Source organism: Pempheris klunzingeri, chromosome 2 (genome assembly GCF_042242105.1).
Source record: "Pempheris klunzingeri isolate RE-2024b chromosome 2, fPemKlu1.hap1, whole genome shotgun sequence".
Lineage (NCBI taxonomy): Eukaryota > Metazoa > Chordata > Actinopteri > Acropomatiformes > Pempheridae > Pempheris > Pempheris klunzingeri.
This window is the reverse complement of record NC_092013.1, coordinates 14527161-14542774: the sequence shown is the minus strand read 5'-3', so window position 1 is coordinate 14542774 and position 15614 is coordinate 14527161. Positions and strand designations below refer to the sequence as shown.

At 41.2% G+C, this 15614-nt stretch overlaps 3 protein-coding genes across 3 annotated transcripts; all 3 read left to right on the top strand.

Annotated features, from left to right (window-relative positions):
- The first annotated feature begins 268 nt into the window (after positions 1 to 268).
- emp3a (epithelial membrane protein 3a (MAM blood group)) lies at positions 269 to 3834 on the top strand. The gene is made up of 5 exons (XM_070848548.1): positions 269 to 380; positions 1768 to 1863; positions 2185 to 2287; positions 2409 to 2549; positions 3425 to 3834. The coding sequence occupies exons 2-5, from the start codon at positions 1786 to 1788 to the stop codon at positions 3598 to 3600; spliced, it is 498 nt and encodes a 165-aa protein (XP_070704649.1). The 5' UTR covers positions 269 to 380; positions 1768 to 1785; the 3' UTR covers positions 3601 to 3834.
- A 1151-nt stretch (positions 3835 to 4985) lies between these two features.
- fam83e (family with sequence similarity 83 member E) lies at positions 4986 to 9579 on the top strand. The gene is made up of 9 exons (XM_070837208.1): positions 4986 to 5453; positions 5920 to 6066; positions 6845 to 6969; positions 7056 to 7472; positions 7757 to 7816; positions 7924 to 7980; positions 8068 to 8302; positions 8385 to 8603; positions 9169 to 9579. The coding sequence occupies exons 1-9, from the start codon at positions 4986 to 4988 to the stop codon at positions 9367 to 9369; spliced, it is 1929 nt and encodes a 642-aa protein (XP_070693309.1). The 3' UTR covers positions 9370 to 9579.
- A 760-nt stretch (positions 9580 to 10339) lies between these two features.
- Positions 10340 to 15561, top strand: utp3 (UTP3 small subunit processome component). Its single transcript, XM_070848692.1, has 16 exons — positions 10340 to 10500; positions 10756 to 10843; positions 11461 to 11517; positions 11608 to 11664; positions 11750 to 11849; positions 11936 to 12004; positions 12102 to 12223; positions 12328 to 12483; positions 12586 to 12657; positions 13848 to 13888; positions 13969 to 14065; positions 14249 to 14386; positions 14474 to 14610; positions 14690 to 14753; positions 15137 to 15244; positions 15383 to 15561. The coding sequence occupies exons 1-16, from the start codon at positions 10484 to 10486 to the stop codon at positions 15470 to 15472; spliced, it is 1413 nt and encodes a 470-aa protein (XP_070704793.1). The 5' UTR covers positions 10340 to 10483; the 3' UTR covers positions 15473 to 15561.
- The last annotated feature ends 53 nt before the right edge of the window (positions 15562 to 15614 follow it).

The window sequence follows — 15614 nt, the reverse complement described above, 5'->3', positions numbered from 1 at the left end:
ATAATTCTGTTTGTCCTTCGGTAGAGTCGAAATAGTAAATGCATACAATATCATTGCATTTTGTCCCTTATTAAATGCAGATTGGATGTCACAGAAAACGTTCTGTGTTTATGCAGGACCGGAGGAATGTTATGTTTGGTGTTGAGTTGGTCCAGACCACAGTTTTGAGGGGGAGGGCAGGGAAACTTCAGAGGAAATGGGTGTTGAGAACTCCTCCTATATCTAACTCCACATTCCTCTTTTTGTGCCATTCTCTCTAAGTTTTGGAGTTAAAACGCCTGCGAGGACATAGAGAGCACAGAGGGAGGATAGCAGCAACTGAGAAAAAAGTCAAAGGCAATCACTGAAGGGTACAGGCTCAATAGCGCTGACGTAGAAGGGTAAGAAAGTCCTCAAAACATCTTGGTTATGTAGGATTAAACTGACACATACAGCTTACTGTGATGTAACTACTGCCTAGTCAGATGCAGGTCACACCCAAGTGTGGTCAAATGCTAACAAAGGGAGTCCTTAAGGATATTGTTTCAGTATTTATGAAAATGCTTTTCTGTTCTTTCACCATGATATGCCTGCAATTTCTGTGCTCATTACTTTAAATGTGTCTGTGCCAGGTACCTCACTCTGTTACGTAAACCAGATGGTGTAGTATGTAATCAAACACATGCCTCTCTGTAACGTCCACAATCTAATAGCAACTGTGATTTCCCTCTATGGGCAGAGCTGGGTGGGAAAGACAAACATGAACACAGCGTAGAATACCCACTCCTAGTAGTCTAAGTGTACTGTGCAGTTGCTCTACTTAAATAAAAGGCAACATCAAGCACTTGTCTTTGTAGAAGGATTCAATGATTTGTGAAGGCAGCAGTCTCTCTTTGTGGCCACAGAAAAAAAAGTACAAATGTACAGTTATGATGTTATGGTCTCAATTTTTGATTTGAAAAATGAAAAGCATTTAACTTTCTAATTTAGCTACCTATAATGTAGTAGAGAACATGCATGTAACACTATATTAATGTTTTCAGAGAATTTAGTTTGCACTGTGAGTTGGCCACAATACAAATTCTGTCTTTACTAATTTTAACAGCTGGATGAACTGAAACCAAAAAGGGAGAAGTCACTTAATTATGGAGCTTCCCTTTTTTTTGCTGTCCTCCATCAAAAACATTTGATGGAAAAAGTCACCACCCAGATTGAAATAAAATCACTCTTACAAAGAGACTTAAAAGCTTTTTCACAATAGCTTTCTATGGTCATTGTGTTTGAGAAGATTAAGAAGCTCAAGTTGAACCTCAAGTTTAAGGACAGATTGCCATCATTTATACAGTAAGTAAAATGTTTGTACTCAGATACATATAAATGCACAACAGTATGTGAGCTGGTAGGTTGGGTTTCAGACTACATGCTTGTTTACAGAGGTTACAGGGAGCTGATTTTCTGATGTATTCCTCAGAGACCTGATAGGCTCCAAGGCCGGAGAGAAGTCTGCCTGTCTGCCTCGCTTGTGGTTTGATAAATGGGCAGAAATTGTCAGTGCAGATGTTGAGATGCATGATGAAAGTGCTTCCTCAAGAGGCAGACAGAGAGTCCACTGTTTCGGGCCACTGCCTTGAGAAGTCTTACATGGACAAAAGGCGCGTTGCTTAGCAGTGGCAAATGGCGTTTCTTTGACTACAGACATGTTTGGTTTTGGTGGAACCGCTGCTCTTAACACATTGTCAAGACATCATCCTATGATCATAATAATATCACAGACTTGTTTGTACACAGGTCACCTCATCTCAAGCCATGGTCTTGCTGCTCATATTTCTGACCGTGTTGCATCTGGTCACTTTGGCCATGCTCCTCATCGCCACCCTGGAGAAGGTGAGATACATACAAGTTTATACTTATATTTGGGGGTCCTGCTAGGGCAGGTTTACAAGGTTTAATGTTCAAAAAACACATTATTTTTCTCATAGCAGACATGGCTGCTGCAGCTCCGTCTGAACGTGCAGTTTTAGAAGAATAAAACAGAATAATCTGCGTGTTTTGCTCTTGTCTTGACATCTTTGTGTGACTGGTGTAACACGAACCGGTGTGCATTTCACATAATATGGGACCTTTAACCTATGACGTCACTGATACTCCTTGTATGGTGGACAATATAAGATTAATCTTTCTTTCTTTCTTTCTTTCTTTTTGCAGTCCTGGTGGGTATGGGCTGATACAGAAATCACAGACCTCTGGTATAACTGCTTCCATGATAATGACACAAAGACATGGTTGTGTGCTGCTACCAATGAAAATGGTAAAGTATTTACCTGCGTGGTTGCCTGCGTTCATCTGCATGCTGGTTTGTTATTTGTGTTATCGGATATTTTTTTGTTTTTGCTTGTGAGTCACATTCATTCTCTGATCTGCTTTTCCAGACTGGCTGCAGTCTGTGCAGGCCCTCATGGTCCTCTCTGTGGTCTTCTCCTCCATCTCCTTCCTGGTTTTTCTGGGTCAGCTGTTTACAATGTCCAAAGGAGGACTCTTCTACTTCACAGGCCTTTGTCAGGCATTTGCAGGTGTTTAAAGGTCTATTCCATAAGCCACATAAAATGCTGTGATTGAAAACTCCAAGCTATTAATTTCTTATCATAATGACAGCTTATCAACAATGCATTGCTTAAAGTTCAGCTCATGCTTTTATTATGATGAACAAGAACAGGTTGGTCTCTACCTCATGCACTGTACTAATACTGCATTTTACAAATGGAGGAAGTAACCCACATCTTGGATTTAAAGGGTAAGATTGGCTGTATTCTATACACCAAAAATTAATTCATCTGACTAAAACATATTTGAAGTTAAAGCATGAGCTTGTGTCCCATGTGGCCTCCATTATTGTCAAAAAAGGATTGAGAACACGCCAATGAGCCACATTGCTGCACTGGGTGGCACGTCCTCTCAGGACAATGAGCCTGGACACTGCAGTTTATTTTCACTCAGTCCCATATTCAACGTCCTGCTACTGTTAATACACGCTAGAGCACCAAATGTGTATTAATCCGCAGCTGAAAATAGACCCCATAAAATGCACTATTTACCCCTATTTAAATAATATTTGCTAAAACCTACAGTTCCCAGCTGTTTTATAAATTTCTGTTTCTTAAAATATCTATATATTTGGGGCCCAATTTTAAAGATATATCGTATCTTCAGTAGGAACTACCACAGACCTCAGACAGTTTAGGAAAGTTGAACAATTGAGGACTAACATATTATTGGTTTTTTTGACAACAAGAAAAATTGCCAGCAATACCAGTGTGATTTTTAAAAATAGTTAGATAAGCATTTGCATTAATTCCTAATTTGTAATTAAATATATACATAGCATGAAAATGTCTGTGATGAGATGAGAGAATTTGCACTAAAACTCTTTAAAACGCTTCTCTTGTAGGTCTCACAGACTTTGCTGCTTGCCTCATCTTCACCTTCCACCGAAAGGAGATCTTGAATGACTCCAGGGATCTGAACAAAGGACGCTTTGGCTACTGTTTCATCCTGGCGTGGCTGTGCGTCCCTCTCCTCCTCGTCAGTGGAGTCCTGTATGGCCACCTGCGCAAGAGGCAGTGAGCCAAAAACAGAAAAGATGAAAAAGCCCTTACTAAGAGTGTGATGAGAAAATAAGATGACTGAGAATGTAAATACCCCTTTGAATGATACATTGCTGTTTTCTTTCTGACTCAGCATGCACCCACGTGGCATGAGGGACGTTATCTCATCATGGTGGCATCTCCCTCTGTGAGACACGTTGTTGTTGCTCAAGACCAAATCAAGAAAAATAAAATTCAGTCACACGAAGATATTTGCCAGAATCATATATATTTATGTTTACTCATTAAAAACACTGATTGTTGTCACTTTGTACGTTGTGTTACACATTCTTGTATTTCAAGGGCTAAATCTGTGTGAGGCCTGTTTGTTTTGTGTTAAGTGCAGGTGCAATCCTATATATAACAGCGGTTGCGAAAGGGTGCGTCAACTTTGTCACTTAACTACTTGTTGTTTTCGTGGGATTCATTGTTTACTGTGTTAAAGTATGCTTATTGTAATAGTGGAGGATGATTATAATCAACTGATAAACTATTTTACAAAGCTATTTCCAACAAGAAACTGCACCTGACGCCTTTGGATAGGAAGTCAAGTTACCTGTTACTCTCTTGCCCACAAACCTACCTGTCAGGCTGGACTAGTTCAAAAAGAAAGCTGTGAAGTAAATGGCAGCCACTTTGATAAGGTATAGATAACAATATTTGTCAACACACTCCTCACACACATTTAGGAAGTGCATTGAATTAAAACAGAATACCAGAGACCTTAATATGATTTAGATACTGCAGCTGTGAATGTCAAAGAGATGGGCCCGTGGGATTGTGACTCTGTGTCTGAGCAGTTAACCAATCTGTCAGCTGCGCAGAATCTCTGGAATCTGTCGATAACAAGGAGTGGAAGGGTTACTGACATGACATACAGGGGAGGGAATGCACGAAGAGCTACAGCTCCTGAGAGCTTGTGAGTAATAGTTGAGGCTGAGAGATGAGACATGCTGCCCAGTCGGTGAGTTTTCATAATGTGCTGATTTTCATATTCAAACTGACTTTTTTTTAAAGCTGGCAGACACGCCGATCACTTCTACTTATTCTAAAATTCTACTTGCTTTCTTGTGTCAACATGAGCCGGGGGGGACGAGACTGCAGCAGAACATAAAATGCACTTGTGAACCTGTGAACCCTGAACAGGCCTTATCTGAGTGAAACACATCATAAAGATCAAGATATCATCTGTGCTCTGGGAAGCTCTTTATGCCAGAGGGATGAATGAAATGATCACTTTAACTAGATCGGAGGGTGACACAAGCTGGCCTGGAATAGTCCTGTCATCGCACAGCTACAGGAGTCAGTAGTGGGAACTTTGATAGACATCACTTGTTCCCAGAGAAGCACCGGGTAGCTGCTGTCATGTCGAACTCCAGAGAGCAGAGCCTTGATGAGGATGCAGTGTTCCTGCCGGTGAACGAGTCTTCCCCGGAGTTCTTACATTGTGAGAGGGAGCGTCAAGCAGTGGAGACCCTCCTAAATGCAGGACCAGAGGCCTTCTACAGCTTCATTGGTGCAGAGCGCTCCGGCTGCTTCCTGTCCTCACAAGAGGTCAGCCAGATAACCAGCTGGGCTCAGGACTATCGCTTCAATCCGCTACAGGTGCAAGGAGAGGAGGAAGGAGCAGAGGATAGCGCAGGGATAGAGGACTTCTGTTCCACATACTTCCCATCCTACTCAGACACACCTGCCCCAAACCTGGAGCTAGGGTGGCCTGAAAAAAGCCCCTGGGTGCCAACGGAGAGCATTACAGTCCACACCAGTCCTCCTGCTGAGGGAGAACCTCCCGTCAGAGAGGTCATCAGGCGTCACTTGCAAAAGGCCTGCCAAGTATGCAAACATGATGGGGATTTCATTTTTATGAATGAGCCCAACACGTAGTTTCATATGACTAGAGGTGGAGGGAAATGTACTTTTTGCTGTTTTGCTGTGTTTATTCAATGGCTGTAGTTTGCACTTGAAAAAAATATGAATGGAAAAATATTTCATGTACTGCACTTTAAACTGCAGTTTAAAATCTCAGACATGAAGCAACCTGCACTTGCTACAACATAAAAATGGCGGTTAAAGGTTGATGCATCAATGACGTTTGACACTCTGAAAGAAGCCTTTCGTCAGGATGAGTTCTTTTACTTTACTGCATTTTATTGTGAGTGCTTGCTCTTTTTTTGTATGATTATCTGCATCTATCATCTAACAAAAATAAGAAGGAAAGGAGTGGTTTTAGTTTGTGTTTAGTTCACTTCCTGAATGCTCCTGTCAGCTATATTTTTGCAACATTTTGTGCACTACACAGGTAATTGCCATAGTGACAGACAGATTGACAGACGGTGCAATAATTGATGATTTACATAATGCTGCCTCTCGGGGAGTCCCAGTCTACATCATCCTGAACCAAAGGCCTATTCAGGAGAATTTCACGCTCAACAGATTCAGGCATCCGGTGAGTCACCCCCTACACATCAGCACACACCTAACAGCCATCCTCTCGAGAATGTTTGACACCTAAAGTAAATTAAAGGAGATTTTATTTTGCTAAATCAGGCACACGCGGTCTAACAGATCAGTCACAATTGGTCACATATCAAAGAAAGTGCACAACATTGTAATTAAACACTTACGTACTGTAGAGAAGAATCTCCTCCTCCTCTCTTTACTTATGTTAGGAATGTATCTTGTAGCCACACATAGCTAAACTGGTTGCACAGCATTCACTGTCAACTGTCTTTCTTTAAGTGGTGAAAACCTGCCTGATCTTGAGAACAAAATGAAAAAAATCCTATTTAAGTAATCTGAAATCCTACTAAAATAATCTATCAAATGAAATAAGAATCTATTATGAGGAACAGACTATTCAGAGTGATCCTTTTTTAAATTCTACTGGTACACCATAACAATCAGATGCACAAGTTTTAGCCATGCTAATAGTGCTGCTTTGTGGGTTAGTCAGCCCGCCACTTTGGTCCAGACTGAAATAATTTTTTTTTAGATAGATTGCCATGAAATTTGATACAAATATCGATGCCTACCACAGGATGAACTCAGATGACTTTGTTGATTTTTTCCTCTGAGTTTGACATTTATGTTTTAGATGGAAACATCTTTACTATTGGATTGATGGCCAGCAACTCCAAACGTGGAGTTTGCATTCAATCACGGATAAACACAAAGTTTCGATGTAATCCAATCTTGAGTTTTAACGTAAGCTTGTGATCTGGCAGAACATGCAGGTCCGTGTTCTTGGAGGGAAAACCTTCTGTTCGAGGACTGGACGAATGGTGGTCGGGGAAATGAAAAACAAGTTCATTCTGGTGGATTTAGAGACAGTGATTCATGGCAGCTACAGGTGAGCAGTTATGTCTGTGATCTCTTTACTTTTATACATGTCAAACACGCTGGGGGAGTGATGTAAGTTGTGTTTGTACTCTGCAGCCTCACATGGACAGACGCCCACCTGCACCGACAGCTGATCACTGTTCTGAGGGGCCCCGTTGTTGACTCATTTGACAGGGAGTTCAGGATCCTTTTTGCTTCTTCGCTCCCCGTCTCGGGCATGCGGAGGGTTGCAGGTACTCATGTAGATGTGACTCATCAGCTCAGAGACTTCTCACATCTCGGGTTTCAAAAACATTTCGCTTTGGAGCCTGAGATTACTAACCCTCCATCCCCATCTGGTAATTACTTCCTGGACTGGGAAGCCATGGGGGTTGTCCAGAGAGACGGCTGCTTGCCGGACAGTCATCCTGATCAACATGAAATGCCCCTGCAGAACAACAGGCTGTCTGATAAAAAGACACCAGTTATGGATGGTTTTACAACCAATGGAAACCAATTTGTGCATAAGAAAAGGTACATGGACCATCTTGATTTAACTTGTCTGTAGACCAACCATACAGTAAATATTTGAAATTCAGTTTTCACATGTAACTTTGCTCTGTGCTGTTGTACAGGAAGTTTTTGTTATTTTTGTACCATAATTGACCTTTTGTTGAAACATTTACCAAAATATTGAAACATGTCTTCTGTTTCTTATCAGTCTCTTTGAGAAATGTCCCCCATTGAGGATAGTGTAGTGTAGTGTTGTGTTGCAGGTTGGTTACAGGGCTTAATTGATCTCTTTTTGTATGCCACAGAGTAAGTGAGAATCCCTCTGCAATGACAAACAATGAGCCAGATAAATCAACAACTTTCAAGTGAGCCTTGTCACACTCAATACTGACATTATGATTAATACTCTATGTTGCTGTTCTATGTTTCCTGCCAATGTTTGCCAATTTCCTTTGGGTCTTTGTTTTCATAGAAATGCACAGCCCACACCAACAGACCTGCCAAGTACAAGTCCAGAGAGAATAAAAAGGTAACACCCAAAAAATATCAGAAAGACAGTGAATAACTTATCATTGAAATGTCATATCCAAAAGAAAATGTTTTTTTTCTTCTGCAGGGTGGAACACATACTAGAGAAAGCCCTTTCCAGGAAGCTCTCCACAGAGAAGAGCAACAATTTAGATTACCAAACAACTACAAGACTTAATGACAAAGCAATGGAGCCGACACACAACATGGTCATACTGTCCTCTACTACGAGAAGACACCCCTCAAAGAAGGAGCCCATTCTGGAGGAGAAGAGCAGCATGAATGAAAGTCGATCCAAAGTGGAGAGCACACCGTCCTCTAGAGTAAGTCGCTGCCCGTCGTTTGCTGTCGAAACACTTGAGTTGACCTTGATACAGAAACCCAGATGGATTTCTCTCCCTGCAGAGACCAATAATCCTGAGTGTGCCGCAGTCTGAGAGCTTCAGCCCTCTGAATGACTTTATGAAGAGGCTCCTGCCTCAGCAGAGCGCTTCAGGGCCTCTCAGGAGAGAATCAAAGGCCGCTGTGTCAGAACTGAGCCAGTCCATGATGAACCTGAGTGTACACAGCCCAGACACAAAGCCTGATGAGAGAGGAGCCCCGGTGCCAGAGTTTAAGGCCAGTGTAAGTATGCATTTCTCTGCCTGTGTAGCAGGAGGGCTGGAGGACCTGATACTTCTCACAAAAAGAAGTTCACAGCTTGCAATGATTTTACTCTTTAGAGGCACTCTAAATCTTTACTGAACGTAGAAGAAAAGTAGAGAACCATTACTATAAAATAAGCCCAAACAAACTTATTCATTCACTTGCCTCGGCTGATATCCAGCCATGCAGATTGTTTTGTTTTCATTTGTTTGTTTTTTTATGATATCTACCTCTGTTTCCACTCCAAAGCAATGGCAGCATTGGCAAATTGCATTTCATAAATCAAAAGCAATGTCTATTCTGAGAGAAGAATGTTGCTTTAGATAATCCACAAAAAACACTGTTTAGTGTTTCATCATCTTGTGACACCTGAACTTTATCTTGGGACTTGTCCTGTCCTACAGACTGATCGATTTCACAGCACAAAATTATCCATGTATTCATGAGGAGTCACATTAACGAGGAGCAGTTACTTTAAAACTGGATTCAAACACAGTATAAATGTAATCTTCTTTGTTACTGTCCACCTCTGTTTCCTTGGCAGCGCTTTGACCTGGATCATATGACACCTGCTATTGCACTGATGAAGAAGAGGAACGATGAGCTGAAACCTTTGTTGTACAGTACTTCAAAAACCTTTCTGCCCAGAGAGCGGCCTCGCAGCTCCACTTACACCTCCGGTGTGAGCTGGAGGAGGTCGCTGGCAGAGATGGAACGAGATCAGGAATGTGAAGGGAAAAAATAAGAAAAAACATTTGAGAAATATGTTCTTTAAGAGCATCTTCTGTCTCTGACAAAAGGCAGCTACCAGCAGTGGATAATCACGACTTCTGCAGTGTTAACTACCTAAACCAATCCCCAGACAGGCTGTGACAATAAAACTGTTCTAATATGAAAGATGCACATCAGTTCTATCTGTTGATTTGATGTCTCATGTTTCACTGTATGCTGTAAATAAATGTGTTTGATGCAATGCTGAACTTTCATGGTCCCATTTTATTTTCACATTCTTCTTCTAACAAGTTTACATGGTTCAATGTTCTTCGTGTCACCAGGGGTTGGCGTTAGTGAGGGGAAAAAAATATGGTGGACAGTGAGTGATGTGTGATTGATGAATTATGAAGTAAAGAGACAATAGGCGTGTAGCTAACATTAAAGTCACTGAAGTCGTGTTTTTCTCTGGGATTTGAGGGACTTGATGTTCAAGTCACATTTTGTAAGCAGAGAACAAGTTTTTACAAGAGCAAGAAATACGATACAGCAGCAGAATGAATCAACCAGTTCCTACTCTGCTGAAGACAGGGAGCACACAATGGAAGCGAGGCAGGAGAAGAGCTTTTATCTTTAGGAGAACAAAGAGAATATCCAGAAGAATACAAACAATCATCATTTCCTCAAACATCTCACAAGCAGACATCAATTTTCTATCAGATACTAGGGTCCTAATGTATGAAATCCTACAGAGAATGCATTTCCAGAAAATAATTAACTTAATGTTGATAAAATATTATTAGAGGTCATCAATGAGGCTTTTTACTTGGCTTTTTAATTTTTGTCTTTTCTTCTGTGTCATTTGGCTGATTCACATCCATTAACAAATCATTTAAACCACGAGATAAAGTGCGCACTGCAGGACAATAGGTGGCGGTATGCACCTTTCACGTTGCTTTGTCGACCGCCATTAAAATCACCGAAGAAGAAGAAATCCCGGAAGCACATGGTAACCAGTGTGGAAATGTGTGCAGCTCACCTGGATATTTAGTTTTCTTTTGCTTTTAATCTCAACATCTGATCGACGACGTTCAAACGTGTCGTTTCGTTTGCTAACGTGCAACAAACACGTTTAATTGATTTCCACGATGGTTCGAGCACAAAGGTGAGTTTGGCTAAAACCAGAATCAGAGTTATGCTAAAGTTAAACTTAACCTCTCCGCACTGGTTTCTCGATTTTCTTGCGGGCATTAACAGTTAGTTAGGAGGACGTGTCAGGATAAACTTTAGCTATCTGAAGTTGAATAAGTTCTTATCTCCGATCCTCACATCTCGCAGCAGGACCTACAGGAAAGACAGTCCAGTGACATAACGAGCAAAGATTTAAGCACAGCTCTGTCTCCTCTCTTTTGCTGTGCAGGGGTAAGCAGATACAAAGGCCAAAAAAGACAGAGCGATATGATGAAGATGACCCTAAAGCCTACAGAGACATGCCTGTCCCTGATAAGGTAGGAGGACTCAGCACAGGATCCGGGTTACTGTCTGAAGTGATGTGGTCTCCATCAGTGACTGAAACACTGTGTGTGTCTGTGTCTGTGTCTGTGTCTGTGTCTGTGTCTGTGTCTGTGTGTGTGTGTGTCTGTGTCTGTGTGTCTGTGTGTGTGTGTGTGTGTGTGTGTGTGTGTGTGTGTGTGCGATCTACAGAGCACATCACAGAAATTAGTTTAATACGTGGCATTGAGTCAAAGGTTTTTAATTCATAATTACAACATTATACACTAGAAAACTCTTAAGAGAACAAAACAAAAAGTGTGCATTTTACTGTGTGCATCTAACAGATGTTGATTTATTGATTGTTACCCAAAGAAAACTGCATAATAAACATCACAATAATATGTTAATATCAGTGGATACAGGGCACATTACATGTGGAAATGCAGGCCAAGCAGTTTAAGTTAAAACTGAGAAATACTGTCACTTTCTTAATGTAAAAATACTCTGATGGTGTCTAGTCTCATGTTGTGATATTGATACAATGATTCGGCTGCCAGCTGTGTATCAAACAAGCAACAAACATTGTGGTCGTTATTGTCAACAGTGAAAATATTTCCTCTCTCCCTTTCAGAAATCGATTCAGTACACAAAGGACAAAATCGATGAGTTTCACGATGAGAAGATTGCTGTGAGTTTACCTCATTAGTAGCTCCGTGATAAACGTATGAGGCTGTTTTTGTGTTTTCTTAACTTTTTTTTTTTGGTCTCTCTGCTGCAGAAACTTCTCGCCAGTGGTGTTCAAATGGAGAGCGACTCCGAGGAAGTGGACGATGAGGTGCTGGCTCATGTGTTTGTCTGGATTAACAGCCAAAAAATGTATGTAGTTAAAGAGCAAATTCAAGATCATCTGAAATTCACAGGAAGAAGTGATGGCCCTGGACGATTCTGAGGAGGAAGAAGAGGAATATGAGGAAGAGGGGACAGACATGGAGAGTGATCTAGAGGAGAAAAAAGAGGAAGGTAAACATAAAATCATCAGCTTATGTCCAGGATTTGGTTTGCTGTCATATAAGCCAATTAAACTATAAGTTTGTCGTCTTCCTCAGATCTTCCTAATGAAATGGCGTGGGGCAGCAAGAAGAAGATGTTCTACGACACCGACTATGTGACCACCAGTAAGTATCTTTTGTCTCTAGGAATATTTTTGAGGCAATCTGTACTGATTTTGCTGTCTGTGTGGCGAGTGTTTGTTTATGTAACTTGTTATTACAGAAGGGAAATTGCAAGAAGAGTTGGAAGCTGAGGAACAAGAGGAGGAAGAAGAGGCTAAAAGTATCCAAAATCGTTTAGCAGCACATCTGAGCGAGGAGGATTATGATTTAAACTTCTTTCAGGTATTTCTTTGTTGTCAGTCTCTGCTGTACGGCTGCAGTAAAGTTAGTCCACATGAGATGATTGAAAAGAGGTACTTTGGTATTATGTGGATGTCTAAATGAAGGAGTTCGCTGTGGAGGAGAAGGATGAAAACAAGAGCTTGGAAAAGGAGGAGAAGATAGTGAAGGACCTGAAGCAGATGTCCAAGAAGGAAAAGATGAAACTTCTGAAGAAGGAGTCACCAGAGCTGCTTGAACTCATTCAGGACTTCAAGACAAAGGTAAAACAACCCCAGATTCAATAAACAGAAAGATGTTTGCTCGGTTACCACAGACTAAGATGTAATTGATTGTTAATACTTTTTACTGCATGACATGAGCAGCTCACTGAACTGAAGAATGAGCTGCAGCCCCTCGTACAGATGGTGACGGATGGGAAGATCCCACCAGGAAAGGTGAGTGTGAGCTTCATTTCTAGCTGTGAATTTGTTACCAAACCTGGGATTTTAAAGCGGCTATAATCTACATTTTTATAAAAACAATGTGACAATGTGAAAGCGGACACTCATTGTGAACCTACAGAGATTTATCACCTGAGTCTGAAGCTCCCTTCTGCTTCAAAGAGCTTTTTCAACTCATTGTTCGTTTGTCTGTTACGCAACTTACTGTTTTGGATGATTCTCACTGCTCTCACAGCGTTGTTTGTAGCTGCAGCAGGCAGCTGTGTTTGAGTGAAAAAATGCAATGTACACTATCTCCTCACTGCCACACAGCAGTGAGACACAGTAAACAGAGAACAGGTGAACATAGTGGAACATTTAGCAGCTAAAGAGCAGGATATTTCCCTCAGGAGTTGGTAGAGACTAAAAACGGCTAATAAAAAAAAAAAAAGAGTGAATGTTGAAGTTGCACACGGCAGCTGGACAGAAACACGACTTTTAGATAAAGGATGAATGTGCAAATAAACAACTGTTCGCTAACAAGCTCGTTATATGAACTTAAAAGGTGATGGTTTGTGAATGTTTGTTGTTTTCAGTGGCCAAAAGAAATATGCTTATGCAGATTGAAAGATTCATAAATGTGCATTCGTCCATTTTTTTATTTAGGGACAGACCATTGAAAAGGAGATTCTTTTTTTTATTTCTATGATGGTTTTATTCTTTCTTGCCCACTGAAGTAGAACAAAACAGAGATCAGCCTTTAATTAGCTACATCAGAGATTGTTGGTTTTAAAGTTACTCAGAAAATTCTCTGTTTAGTTTTTATAGGCCACTACTGAATTGAAACTTTTTCAGTCTTTCTTAGAGCACCAGCAACTCATCAGTCATCGCTCTCGATTTTAGGCATTAAATATTTACAGTGAAATCTACCATGACCGTGATTCGGTTCTTAAAATAATTGAAACAGATTTAGATCGATTGTGATTTTTTTCTTCTTTTTTTAACTGAATGGCTGTCAGTTCATTTATTAATGGTCTTCCATGTAGCTGTAGACTACATAAGGGTTAAAGGTGATGTTTGATGCTGTGTCGTAAGCATCTAGCATGGATACGTGTCGCAGAATACCAAAAGACATGTCAGTGATGTCATGTAGTCGTGGCAATCAAATGTGTGAATCTTAATCGTCTTCCTCCTGTTTTCCAAAGGGTGCCGACTACCTCAAGACAAAACAGCAACTTTATCTCAAGTAAGTTGTAATTAAATTCTAATTACATAAGTCATGTCACAGTCCTTTCTTGAATGACTAACCATCCTTTCCCTCCGCAGTTACTGCACAAACATCAGCTTTTACTTGGTGCTAAAAGCAAAACGAATCCCTGCTCATAACCATCCTGTGATTGAAAGACTGCTCACCTACAGAAATGTAAGTCCGCACACTTGGCATTAACACTGGAACTGTTCCACAATGGCAGCAATAACTGTGCAGGCCGGGACATTACATTGTCAATGCTGTGGGACATGAGGGATCATGAAATATCTGCTGTGCGCACACATCCACGCTAGTTACAACCCTCCGCCTCACTGATTCTTCTTTACCTGCCTGCAGCTCATCAATGAACTAGGCTCAGTAGATGCTCGGCTTGCGTCACAGTTTCGCAGTCTGCTAGCTGGTGAGGAGAAAGTTGAGGCCACGAGCAAACCAGCTGAGGGCAAGAAGACCAAAGCCTACAATAAGAAGAAAAAGGTGAGAGTTTCCTGTCTTTTCAGGATACCTCCATTCACAGACCTAAATTTGAATCTGTAACTGATGTTAACGATTGTTCGTGTGCAGGATTCTGGAGGAGCCGGGCCCGAGGTCGAGGAAGACTCAGACTCCGACCTGGACGAGGAAGTGGCTTTGCGTTTCTACAGAGAAGTGGAGGCACGGTCGAAACTGAAGAGAAAGACCAACGACCCAGAGGCTAAGCAGTAAGCTTGATATTGAGTCCTCCAATAGAAGTAGAGCCAAAATCAACAGTGGATCTGATAGATTGTCGATTTGTTGCAGGTTGGAGGAGGATGAAGATGACGAAGAGGCGGATGCAAATGCTAAGAGAGGAATCACTTACCAGGTACCGAATTACAGCCACTCACGCTGAAATATTAGTGTTTACACATCAGATGCGGTTACCTAAAGTAACTTAAAAGGCTGCATCAGATCAGGTGAAGATAGTTGCAGTCCCTCCTTGTGATGCAAGACATACTGCAGCGACTTTCAGCTTTTACACCGAACAAGCCTGAATTGATGGTCTTAAATTAAGTATTTAGTGTTCAAATCAGAGCAACCTTACAAAGTGTTTCCCTCATACTCATTGCTTCAGAGACATTTTTAGATGTATCTTTATTTGTCAGTCCATTTCAATATATGGTGCCCATATTCTCTTCATGTATTCCATGTTAGACTGTGTCATTTTAAAACAGTTATTCTGATTATGTGCCTCTACCAATTCCACAGATGGCTAAGAACAAGGGGCTCACACCAAAGAGGAAGAAAATCGACCGTAATCCCAGAGTTAAGCACAGAGAGAAGTTCAGACGGGCCAAAATCCGCAGAAAGGGCCAGGTTTGTACCCCACACATTGATGAGACCATTTCTATAATGCTGTCAAAGTGCATCATAGTGCTTCCAGAGTTTGAATCAGGAGTACACGTCGATATATCGAACACATTCCAAAGATCGATCGTTATCTGTATTCACCAGGTCCGTGAGGTCCGTCGGGAGGAGACGAGATACAGCGGAGAGCTGTCTGGTATTCGTGCTGGTGTCAAGAAGAGCACCAAATTTAAGTAACCAGGAGAGAATCCAAAATATGCTGACATGTGCAGGTGTGGGATTTAAAGAATACCAATGGACTGTACTTGTTTGACTGTACTGTTACCGTTTATTACAGGTGAACCTTATAGTGAAGCGTATTATTAAATCATTATTCAGT

Coding starts and splice junctions, on each gene's coding strand:
- emp3a (XM_070848548.1), top strand. CDS start 1,786: ATGGTCTTGCTGCTCATATTTCTGACCGTGTTGCATCTGGTCACTTTG. Junction 2,288..2,408: donor TGCTGCTACCAATGAAAATG/GTAAAGTATTTA, acceptor CTGCTTTTCCAG/ACTGGCTGCAGTCTGTGCAG. Junction 2,550..3,424: donor CCTTTGTCAGGCATTTGCAG/GTGTTTAAAGGT, acceptor CTTCTCTTGTAG/GTCTCACAGACTTTGCTGCT.
- utp3 (XM_070848692.1), top strand. Junction 12,224..12,327: donor ATGATTTAAACTTCTTTCAG/GTATTTCTTTGT, acceptor GTCTAAATGAAG/GAGTTCGCTGTGGAGGAGAA. Junction 12,484..12,585: donor TTCAGGACTTCAAGACAAAG/GTAAAACAACCC, acceptor TGACATGAGCAG/CTCACTGAACTGAAGAATGA.
- fam83e (XM_070837208.1), top strand. CDS start 4,986: ATGTCGAACTCCAGAGAGCAGAGCCTTGATGAGGATGCAGTGTTCCTG. Junction 7,981..8,067: donor AGTCCAGAGAGAATAAAAAG/GTAACACCCAAA, acceptor TTTCTTCTGCAG/GGTGGAACACATACTAGAGA. Junction 8,303..8,384: donor AGAGCACACCGTCCTCTAGA/GTAAGTCGCTGC, acceptor CTCTCCCTGCAG/AGACCAATAATCCTGAGTGT.